At 45.4% G+C, this 12,199-nt stretch overlaps 1 protein-coding gene across 3 annotated transcripts in view; it reads right to left on the bottom strand.

Moving 5' to 3' along the window:
• The window catches only part of LOC144766815 (uncharacterized), a 502,863-nt gene that overhangs the window by 266,817 nt on the left and 223,847 nt on the right, over window positions 1-12,199 (bottom strand). For 2 of the 3 annotated variants that reach the window (XM_078650542.1, XM_078650540.1), the window contains exon 6: window positions 5,144-5,215. The exons of the other annotated variant lie outside the window; for it this stretch is intronic. In XM_078650542.1, the coding sequence (XP_078506668.1) occupies window positions 5,144-5,215 (72 nt within the window). The remainder of the gene's footprint in view (window positions 1-5,143; window positions 5,216-12,199) is intronic. 3 annotated transcript variants of the gene reach the window in all.

Genomic DNA, 12,199 nt, shown 5'->3' on the forward strand with positions numbered 1-12,199 from the left:
ATGTAGTGCGTGATGAAGAATATTAAATGACCATTAAATACAGTATTTCTCTAACGTGGAGCCGCATAGGCTAGACAATGACGGAAACTATTGATGCAGTTCAGTAGCTTAGGAATGCAGAGAAGGAGGACTAAACTGATAGCTGGAATCATAACATAGTCTTGGCAGACTCAGAGGCAGAGCCAAGCTGCACCGGGCACTGCGAGGCAGGAAGTAAGTGAAAGGTCGAGGATACAGGTGGGGGCTGTATCGCTCCTCAGCGAGGCTTTCAGGAGACAGGAGCTGAATCTGATGTCCGGGCCCTGTTGAGGCCTGGAAACGGGGACTTTATAATGGAATAACGTGCACACTGAGAAAACGTGGCAACGTAACTTTACATAGGCCTGATATTCGTAGTATTCACGAGGACTGGAAACTGGCATACTAGAGGTGGACACAACTGTAATTGCGTCATTCATCGGACATGGGGAATAACATATGCATATTGGTCATGCACACATAACCTATGATGGATGCGGCGTAGGGACACAGAACATGGCAAAATGTACTTTTCCACAGTATAACCTACATACCCGATTGCAACATTTTCTTTGCACCACAGATTTATCTGCTGCCATACATCATAGTACATTCCTGGGTAAAACCATCTCTGATCATAATCCTATAGAATTGACATTGCATTGGGAGTGGGTCCCTACGCCTATACCAACATGGCGGCTGCCACCTGTGGCCTTAGAAGAGCAAGTGTTTTGTGCTAAATTAGCTGACAGTATTGCTACGTATTTTGCTGAAAACGAAGGCACAGCTTCGACTAGGTCGGTTCAGTGGGAGGCTTTTAAAATCACAATACGGGGGGTTGCTATGGGAAGTTTGGTGGGAGTAATTAGAAAGGTGACTAGAGACTTGGTGGAATTGGAAGACAAACTGCAGGCACTAGAAGTGGCAGCTCAGGGACATGTAATAGGAGTGGAGCAATTGCAGGAGGCAGGGATTAGGTACGCTGAGCTATTAGAGCGGCTCCAGACAGTAAACCTCCATGCGTACACGCTGCGCACTCACACCGAAGCGGATAGCGCTGGCAGGTTGCTGGCGTGACTGATTGCTCCCTCATTGACTCCCACGCCCACCTTGGTGATCTATGATGCACACGGCACGTTGCTAACTTCCCAGAGTGACATCAATACGACTTTCCAAGCACATTATACTAATCTATATATTGCACAACCATCAGAGAGGTCGGAAGAGACGGTGCAAATCCTTGCGGATATAGACCTTCCCACGGTAACGGACGCATCTGCTGAGCTGTTGGCGGCACCAATTACTATAGCAGAGATCCGTTTGCAAAAAAGTGCTGGCACGCAATAAGACCCCAGGCTCAGATGGCCTGCCTGTAGTTCTTTATTCCACATATGTGGACGCACTGGCCCCGAAGCTGTTACAATTTGTATGTCCCCTCCCTTGAGGAAGGTACGCTGCCCCCTACTACTAAGGAGGCAATAGTCACGTCCCTATTGAAACAAAATAAGGCCCCCAGTGACTCGGTGTTGTATCCACCGTTATCGATACTTAATACATAATATAAAATCCTAAGTACAATTTTAGCGTCTAGATTACTTCCCCTGTTGCCTAAATTAATACACACGGACCAGTGTAGTTTTTTTCCCAAGCGTAGTACTTCTCTCAATAATCGTCAATTACAAGTCCTGATGCATGCGGTGAAGGGGTCATTGCCATTGGTCGGCTGCTTGTCCATAGATATATGGCAAACGTTCGACATGTTAAGCTGGTCATATATGCTTGCAGTGTTAGTAAAGTTTGGTATACCCCCAGAATATTACAAGTGGATTCAGTTACTCTAATCTGACCCCACAGCCCGCGTCAAGTCAGGAATGATCATATCGCCTGCATATCTATTCATAGAGGGACTCGCCAAGGTTGCCCCCTGTCACCCTTTTTGTTTGGGCTGCCATTGGAGCCAATGGCCCAGCGATTGCGATGCGTGATGGCCCCATATGGCATACCGTTGCAGCCAGTAATACACTCAGTTTCGCTTCACGCGGACGATATGCTGTTATTTTTTTAAAGACCTTGGCATGGCTATGCAGCTCATTGCCGCTGTGTTCTCGCAGTTTGGGGACATCTCTGGCCTGCATCTTAATGCCGCGAAGTCAGTGGCATACTCCTTCTCTGATGGATATGAGGGGACTCACTTGCAGTTGGGTCCAGTACAGTTCAGAATAGAACCTACAACATTTAAATACCTTGGGATATAAATTTATAAGTCCTCCGCTGACACTATCGATGGAAATGTGGTGCGGACTATATACTCGCTCCGTTCACAAGTGTCCTTTTGGAACACCCTATCGTTGTCAATGGCGGGCCGTCTAGCAGTGTCCAAAATGGTCATGCTACCTAGAATTTTATACCATTTTGTGAATATCCCTGTGGTCCTACCGGCCTGGATTTTTCGAACACTAAATTCTTTACTAACGTCCTTGTTATGGGGAGAAGGGAGACATAGACTAGCACTATCCAAGATGCAGCTGCCGCGCACTGCAGGCGGCATGGGGGCACCTGATTTTAAAACATTCTGTACTGTTGGACAGGTGCAGTGGCTGGCGTATTGGTTGGCGGGCCATAACTTGTTTGAAATAGGTTACACCCCAGCACAATTGCAGTGAGGGAAGCTGCAGCACTGCTGTGTCCCGGGGCCGACAAGATACAAGACCCTCCCTTTCTGTTGTCCATTGCCATACATTACTGGAAGCAAGCTCAGAAATCTGCAAAAGCCCTGAATCCATATGCTCTCAACAACACCCTTTGTGGTTTGCCTACCCACCGTGGTGTTTTGTCTACTGTTCAGGTGCGGAACTGGATACTGGCGGGCACGTCCACAGGTGGGGATCCCTTCCGAGACAGTACATTGATGCCACATAACGAATTTGTCCGCACAAATGCGGTGCCGGAGACTCTGTTCCTCATGCATGCATCGGTTGTGCATTATGTCCGGAGGTATTGGTTAGTGGCACAGAAGGAATCCCCTACATTTCAATTATTGCGGTATCTCCACATCATGGGCCATGGAAGCCACCTTGTACGCGGGAGCACCTGCGTATATCACTTTGCCTCTCCGGCAGAAGGGGGAACTGGCACTGGCGAGAGAGTTAGAAGATAGAGAATGGGACTCAGCCCTAGAACATCCCCGACGGGTGTCCCCTATTTCTCGGCTGAAGACAATACAATTACTAATACTACACAGTGCCTATCTTACACCGCAGGCTATTCAGAAGATGTATCCCTCAACCACTGCACGATGTCCCAGATGTACCTACCGCCCTGCTGATTTCACTCAAATGCTATGGTCATGCTGTTCCCTAGGAGGGTTTTGGTCGGAGGTTACCCAAGGGCTATCTAAACTCACGGGACGCGCCAGTTGGGACACCATGGAGGTGTGCCTCTTGGGTCTCCTTCCACTCCCGAGGAAGGCAAACCTACTATGTCGCTTTGCAGGGTTAGCTCTGATGCTCGCAAAACGATTAATAACACAGCATTGGAAGTCTTGCACAGCGCCACAGGAGGGCAAATGGAGGGAGGAGGTCATTAGATGGGTGGTGGCAGAAGGGGAGGCGCTCCATCGCGAGGAATACAGGGGATTAAGGAGAAGACCAATTTCCCTGGAATGGGCTCAAGTAAGAGAGCAGTTTAAGGCAGAAACAGATGAAGACACAGTGGAGGCCCTGGACCCTCTGTTAACTTAGCCACAACTACCGGATCCCAGCTTGGAAGGTGGGCTGGACAGGGAGGGTCCAAAACCCCTCCTTTTTCTCTCTCCCCTCCCTCCTTTGTTTATTCCCCCCCCCCGACCACTCGGCTACAAACTTGGATGCCATTCAGCTCCCTTCCGCCCCCCCTTCCCCCTTCCCCCCCCCTTTCCCCGGGGAACACACTGTATGAGCACTAACTACAGTGGCCCTGAGGCGCCTGTTCCGGCAAAACCGATTGGAATACAGCGGCTAAGTTCATGGTTACCAGTTAGTAGGGAGGGAAAAGTTGTGGGTAAAATAAAGAGGGTGGGTGTTGGGGTAAGTAACTGATGATATGCGGAGATATGCGATATGTGGTTCTGAACACTTTATCGTGGTTTAAAATGGTGCCATGGACTATTAGCTTACATATCAGGCACTTGGGTTTAACAGTGCAATGTCACGAAGACGCCCAACAAGATATGCAAATGATCTGAACGTTTACATATACCCAAAAACGACACTCTATGCTGTACCATGATGTGTGTTGCAAAACTCTAATAAAATAGTTTTTCAAAAAAAGGATAAAGTTCCAATTTCTCTGAACAATCCACAAGGCCTACTGGAAAAAGTCCTAATATATCTAGAAAGACCCACACCTTGTTACATACCTAGCAGGACCCTGTGCTGCACTTTCCTTCTTCTAATTACCAATAGGGAGTTCAGTCAGATCGGTCATAGAGGCAGAAGTTTAGGAGTGCAGAGTCCTTTTCCATGGAACTTATTGAACCCACAGCAGAGAGCAGAGACAAACTACTTGCACTTCAGGAAGTGTAAGAAAACAATTTGCTCACCTTTAACTAAACCTTCTTACCTGAGGATTGCATCTTAGTTCTCCACTGTATCCCCCATCGCACTGACTCCATTTTGCATGTGACACACTGAAGTAAGCGAAAGGGGACACACAGTGCTCTGCAAACCTTATTTTTTTATATATATATATATATATATATATATATATATATATATATATATGTTTAAATTAGCTACTCATTAAAACAAAATTGTAAGAATATTGTCAAAACTATATATTTAAGTAAAAGGCCTTTATAATTCTTTTATGTTCTCTCCCTAATTGCATTGTCCTTTAATTGTCTTTCAGGAAAATAGTGAAACAGGGTTAAGGTAAGGCCCCACTGTAACCTGTGTTCATGGACTTTACCTCATCTGGACAGGGGATGACTACTCTAAGTTCACCATTACAGTTACAGAGCAATAACACAAATTTGATGCCTGCTGTGATATCACTACTTTTAAGGTAAGTCACCTGCCCCAAGTTAATTTCTCATATATTCTGGCAGTCCCAGCTGCAGTCAAGGGGTTTAGGAAGTGGGCCATACCTGCTTGTGAAAGGAGGGACTTCTGCTTCTGAGAGCCAATTGGTGGCTGCCAACCCCATCCACGCCTTCATCCTGTAGAATGCAATATAGGGATGTGTTAAGGAAACAAATAGAGCTTGCTATCTGCAGGGTAGATGCAGCAGAATTTATGAACCATTGGAGATGATTGAGGTTGAATCTAGACTTACACCTTTGACCAACTCAGAGATGAGGGTCGAGTAGAAGGCAGGGCAGGGCAGGGCAGGGAAGTGGGTTGCCTAAAGATAATAGAATCTGAGCACATGTAAACACAATATGAGAGGAGGCCAACCGCTTACTGCTCTCATTCTATGTTAGGCCAGTTCTCCTGGACGTGTGAGACTCCAGGGGCAATTAGACAATGCCCGTAACAGGTATTGATGTTGACCATGGAATCATACAAGCCAGGTACTAATTTGAGTTCATCGAACTGTCAAGTACCTTGTCTTTAATCTTTGACATTAAATGGGTAGAGAAGGTGGACAACTGAATTATCAAACGATACCATGTATCCTTTAACCCCACAGGCATTATAACACGCTGACCTTTAAAACACATTATAATACCATGCAGGGCTTAACCATATAATTGCAGTGATATTCATTCATATATATTTGCCCTTTAAAAAGAATATATATTTTCTCTTCTCTACCCTTTTAGATTTACTTCCTACTACCCATTTCACTTACCCATCTCTAAACCTTAAAAAACCATAAAACCCACACTACCACATACCTTTACCCACCAATGAGCCCTAATAACCCTTGCTAACCTGGACTCTTACCCATCCCTGAAAGCTAAAAATTCCTTACTAACTCATATCCTTACCCACCCCTGGACCTAGAAAGCATTTACTCACCCGCTCCCTTACCCATCCCTGAACAATAAATTCCCCACATAACCTGTACCCTTACCCATCCCTGAACCTTAAAACCCCTTACAATCCTTGCTACCCTTACCACTGTCCATCCCTGAACACTAAACTTCCCTTACCCATCCCTGAACGCTAAATGCCCACATGACCTGTACTTGAAACCTTAAAAACCCTTAAAATACTTCCTACACTTACCGCTACGCATCCCTGAACACAAAAAAACTTTAAAACCTTACCACCCTTAACCCTTACCTTTGCCATAACTCATAAATGCCTTTTATTTTAAATGACAAAATAATTATGCTATTTAAAATAAAAACCTACCAGAATGGTAAAGTGGTAAAGAGCCAAAGAAAAGGCTCTACTGTACCTACCTGCCTGATAAAGGCATACATGGTAATGTCCTGTAGGGCACAGATTGCTCGGTAACAACTGTACACCCTTTTCAAGGGGAGCATGAATAGTAGGCATAAAGTGTGCAATGTAGGCAGAAGTCCCAAGCTCAGATGTGGATGCCTGGAGACATTTCTCAGGGTGATGCAAATAATATAGAATTGCAGAAGAATTGAGACACTGCAATTAGTATATGGGAATGCAGGTTCTAACACAGAGTCACAGTGACATGCATCGGCCCTCACATTGATCTACTGGGCAGCAGTCACATGTTTCTGGTTTCTACAGTATCCAGCTTCACACCGAAATGCAGTGGAGGCAGATCTTTGGTCCAGGAGAATGCAAATTCTCTAACCATCAGGTAGTCTATCTCATTCTCTTTGATAGGCAGCAGTACAGTTTTTTCACTCAGTACTGGTGTGCATTCCCTACCACGCCGTAGAAGATCACCGGGATTCCTGACACTTCTTCCAGTCTTCCTGCACACAGGGGTATTTGAACCTCAGTCTCTCGATGAAAACATCAAATGGAATCCCTACCTGTTCGTATGGACCTTTGCTTGTCAACTTGAAGCGTTGAGAGGGAGCTAACATAGGAAATACATTTCAAATGCAGTGAACCCAAAGAGGCCTCACAATGACGACAGCGAGGATGGTATTCCAGCCATAAAGGATTATTTCCCAAGTAATTAGTCAATCAATAAAATTGGCAATGATTTAGAAAGTATAATAATACCGCCATAATATTCAGGTGCTCGTGTATTCTGTATTTAAGTATTATAAAGTACAGGATGATAACAAACAAAATGTAAATAATGTGAAATATTCATATAATGTGTTCCTTGAAGAAACCCTCATTATCTAGATGAAAGAATAAAGACAGAACCAGGGATTCTAAAGAGGAAGGGAAGAAGGTATCAGCATTATGTGAACCTCAGTAGAAGTTCAGAGGAAACGAAAGAGTGCCTAACATAAAGCTTTCCCCTTAGCGGAACACCCAACAGAAAGGTCTGCTCTTGTCAGGGTAAAGTCTGAGCTGTGACTAACAATGGAACACTAATTAAAAGCTCAATTGAAGGTTCCAGAACATCCATATCTTGTTCCCACAGTCCTAGACCAATCCAGTGGCGACATTTGCTGAGAACCGGTAGATTCCTCAAATTCCCACTCTCACACAATTAGGTACACATCTGCTCGTCCTTGAACAGAGGGTACAGGAGGCTCCTTTTACCGTCATCTTTTCATGTCTGCTGCCATCTTTACTCCTCCCAGGCCTCAAAATCAGTCTAATACATAAAAATATATTTTTGTCTAACTAATGAAGTGCCTATTAAGCCCCTGCTGAGGAAAGAAAAATAGCATACTGACAAGCTTAAAAATTGAAATCCTCAGCTGAGGCCCAGAGTCAGGCTAAGTTAACTTGATAATCAAAATGGACCCACATTACAGTATTATTAATCCTTAACAATCAACCAATAATTATTAAGTGTAAATGCATTACAAATTATTATTAAACGGATTATCATTCAGTTTAGTACAGTTACATATGATCTTCCCCACAGCTAAAGTAATGATACTGTATCCACCAGAAAAAGCGTTACAGAAGGTAAGTAACTTGTTCTTCTGATGTAACATCCGCCTTTGGATTCCTCACCTTTTAAACTGAATACCCAGGTAGTCCTGCTCTCGGAGGAGAGTGCCTGCCTGCCTATACCAAAAAATCCAGCAACACTGAACAAGCAAAATGGGTGTGCTTTCTCACTTCCAAATCCAACAAATAGTGTGGAGGGAAGCCCAAGTTGCTGCTTTGCAGATGTCTACCACAGGGACACCTCTAGCCAAAGCCGAAGAAAACAACTTAGCTCTGGTCAAATGAGAATGAATACCTTCAGGAGGCTCCTTCTTGACCAAGGTGTAGCAGATCTTGATGCACAGGATTATCTACCTGGACAGCATTCTTTTGTGGAAAGCCTTGCCCTTCAACTTGCCCACATATCCTATGAAGAGTTGATCATCCAGCCTGAAGCCCTTGGCTCTGTCCACGTAGATGCTCACTGTCACCTTGGGGTATAGACAATAAAACCTCTCCTCCTTAGAAAAGTGAATGTGAGGGTAGAAAGTAGGTAAGGTGATGGACTGCCCGAAGTGGAATGGAGTAATAACCTTAGGCAAGAAAGCAGCTCTGGTCCTAAGAACCATCTAACCCGCATGGAAGGATGTAAAAGGAGGCTTGGAACTAAGAGCCTCCAATTCACTCACCCTCCTAGCTGATGTGATTGCCACTAAAAATATAGTTTTAAATGCGAGACACCTTTAAGGGCAAATATGCAAAGTTTCAAAGGGCAAACTCATCAAAAACGTGAGAACCAAATACAAATCCCACTGAGGCATAATGAAGAGAGTGGGATGAAGTCTATTAGTGAGACCCTTAATGAATATCCTAACCATAGGAGATTTAAACAAAGAGGGTAGGTCTGCCAAACAAAGAAAAGCTGACAAGGCAGATAAGTAGCCTTTAACAGTTGCCACTGCACAACCCTGTTGCGCCAGCGAAAAAGAACAACTTAGAACATCAGATAAATGGCCATTTGAGAGATCAATTGATTTCTTCTCACACCATTTCACAAATTTAGCCCACCTACCAGCATAGACAGATTTGGTGGAGTGTCTTCTGGCTGATAAAATATCGCCCACTACATCCGGTGCTTGGCAGTCGACCCTACTAGGCACTACAGGGATTTTTTTAATTCCTGTCATGAACATTCTCAAGGCGGGAGAGACACCCTGGATAGGGGAAACAGCCTGCAGGGAACTGCTGGCTGGTAGAGGGGGAGAGTCCCTGCATGCGCCCAACCGAAGCTCGGGGGTGGAAAGATCCACCCCTACCTCGGGACTACCCACAGTAGGCAGGGGGTCACCGGAAGAAGAGGACCTCGCTGAACCTGACCTTAGGATGGTGCCTGTGTTTTAGAACTCTGAGTATCTGATGAGTAATGCGATCTGTGATCTGAACAGGAGCTGCTCAAAGATTCATTAGTCACCATCCTCTACCCCCAACCTCGCCTTAACTATGTTGCCTGGCCTCTACATCCTATGCATTTTCCACCTGGGACCCATTATCAAACAATCTCATACTAGATGCCGAGATGACTGCATGGTGTTTGTTATTGGCATTGGCTCGAGCATCTATGTGGCCCCACCTGGGTTCTGGTCCCGCTTGCTCTAACTTTTGGTGCTCCATAAGACACTTTTCTTCCACTGCCAGTATACCAGAACTGATATGCTTCCCTGCCCCCCTGATCTTTTTTCTCCCCTCCCCTCCATCCTTCCTCTACTGGGGACCTGATCCCCTATGTTTGATTATGCACCTGTAACTAATGTAACCATGCAAATTTGTTACCTTAGTTATTCCCTACTGCTGAAACCTGAGCAACATGGTTGATGCCCGGTGGAGCTGCTAGACAGCTATAGAGGAGAACAGCCCTGGTTCACCCCCTTGACCAACACCTACCCAGCTGAACATTAGGCATAGTTCTCCTCATCTCCCCTTTTAGTCTCCCTCCGCCCCTCCCTCCGACGAACTACTGGTAACTTTGTTCTTTTTCCTGTGTTCTTACTATGCTCTTGTAACGGATGTAATTTATAACTTGTAAAGCAATGATCCTCATGCGAAGCGCTCTGATACCTCCGGGTCTAGCTAGCGCTACATAAAACTCTTCAAATAAATAAAGAGAAAGAGCTCAGGTTGCCCCGTTCAATCTCCAGGCATGGCAGTGCAGCTTCTGGAGGTGGGGGTGTAGAACATGCCCCAACGATTGTGAGAGGAGGTCTGCCCTGAGAGGGAGACGGAGTGGAGGGTGCAATGAGAGGTAAAGAAGATCTGTGTACCACATCCTTTCTGGCCAATCTGGGGCGATCAATATGACTTGGGCCCGGTCTTGGCGAATCTTACTCAGAACTTGAGGAATCAAGGGTATGGGGAAACGTGTAAAGAAGCTGCAAGTCTCAATCTAACTGAAATGAATCCCCCAAAGCTCCCGAAGACTGCAAAATGACAGGCAGTGTGCATTTTTGTGAGTAGCAAACAGGTCCAACTGAAGAATCCCTCACACCCTGAAAATATGAAGTACCAGCCTTGGATGGAGATGCCACTGATCGATCGAATATTGCTGACTGAGACTATCCGCATGCACATTCAGCAATCCGGCCAGATGATTTGTGATTACGTCAATCTGAGGGTCCTGAGCTCAGGACCAGAGTCGAAGAGCCTTTCTGCAGAGAAGATTTGACCCTACTCCTCCCTGTTTGTTGATGTACCACATTACTGTAGTGTTGTCTGTTAAGACCTGAACCCACTGACCACGAAGGGAAAGAAGGAAGGCCCCTTTAGACTCAGATATAAAGACCAAAATTCTAAAAGACTGATGTGAAACAATCTTTCCTCTTGAGACCGAAAACCTTTGACTTCCAGATCCCCCAGATAAGTTCCCCATCCTAAAGTGCTGGCATCCATTATCACTGTGACCAGCGGAGAAGGAGGGTAAAATGGCTTCCCTTGAGACAGATTGCCTGGAACACTTCACTATTGCAGATCTGCTACAGGGTCTCTGTAGATTCGACCAATTCCTCGAGATCTCCATTGTGTTGAAACTGATAGAGCAAGATTTCGCATCGCGACTTGCTCGAGTCAAGAACCTCGAAAAATCTATTATAATCCCGTAACAAATTGTTTGTTTTACTAATTTTATGTATTTTTAATGTGCGTAGGTATCATAGCGAAGCTTGCCTATGTGTTCTACTAATACGATTAATCCTTGTCCCTAAAATGGCCGCTGCTTGCCTTTTCGTTCCTGCGCATGCGTGAGGCATAGTCAGCTGAAAGGACGCAGTCAGAATTCGAGAGGGAAAAGGTGCGCATGCGTAATAGCAATAACGTGCCGAAGCTTTGTGCTGCTGCTCCTGTGATGTTATTCGTTGCACTTATTCACTAATGCATAGTATATTTTTATAATGATGAAACTAAAGTACGAACTTATAACATGTAATACATTCATTTATTTCTATGTATTAATTTGTTTTCGCTTACTTTTCATGTATCCTCGACACTGAGGGGTGATGGGGCTGGGGAGTCCATCTTGGAGGGCAGCATCGCGCATGATCAGCCGTGGTGCGGTGGCATTGAAACCAAGCCAAAGAAGGTTGATGCCAGAGCCAGCATGGGAACATGCACCTTCACCCAGCAAGAGCATCTAGATTGTACTCTATTGTATCAAATTGTATTCTTTCCATTGTATTCCCTGCGACTTCTCGTGGGAACCCCAATCTTGCTAGGCGGCACCCTAGGATGCTAAGTAGGGCTTGTAATAGTCTGTTCTGATTGGTGTGTTAACCAAGTCCTACCTTAGGACAAATTGAAATTGGGGATTCTGACACTTTGCAACATTTGGGGGGTGGTACCCTGTCCCAAAACAGTATATCTACCCTGGGTTCACCTAGGGAAATTGTCCGACTTGTCCGAATAGCTGACCTGTCACTGACCCAACGCACTCAATAGGTGACTTGATACAGAGCGCTGCGGAGCACTCTGTCCGAAATTGACCATAGACTAAGGTTTTACTAAACCTTAAAAGTGCTGGCGGAGCACTTTGCTGGGAGTTCGCTGACCCAATCGGGGTCCTGATCGATAGCTGCAGAGAGGGTGGAGCGCAGGCGTTGCTTTCCGAACTGCGGGTGCTGGTCGTGTCCTGGTGGTCCTGTCCTGATCCTAATCTG

This window comes from Lissotriton helveticus, chromosome 7, assembly GCF_964261635.1.
Source record: "Lissotriton helveticus chromosome 7, aLisHel1.1, whole genome shotgun sequence".
In the NCBI taxonomy this organism is placed as follows: Eukaryota; Metazoa; Chordata; class Amphibia; order Caudata; family Salamandridae; genus Lissotriton; species Lissotriton helveticus.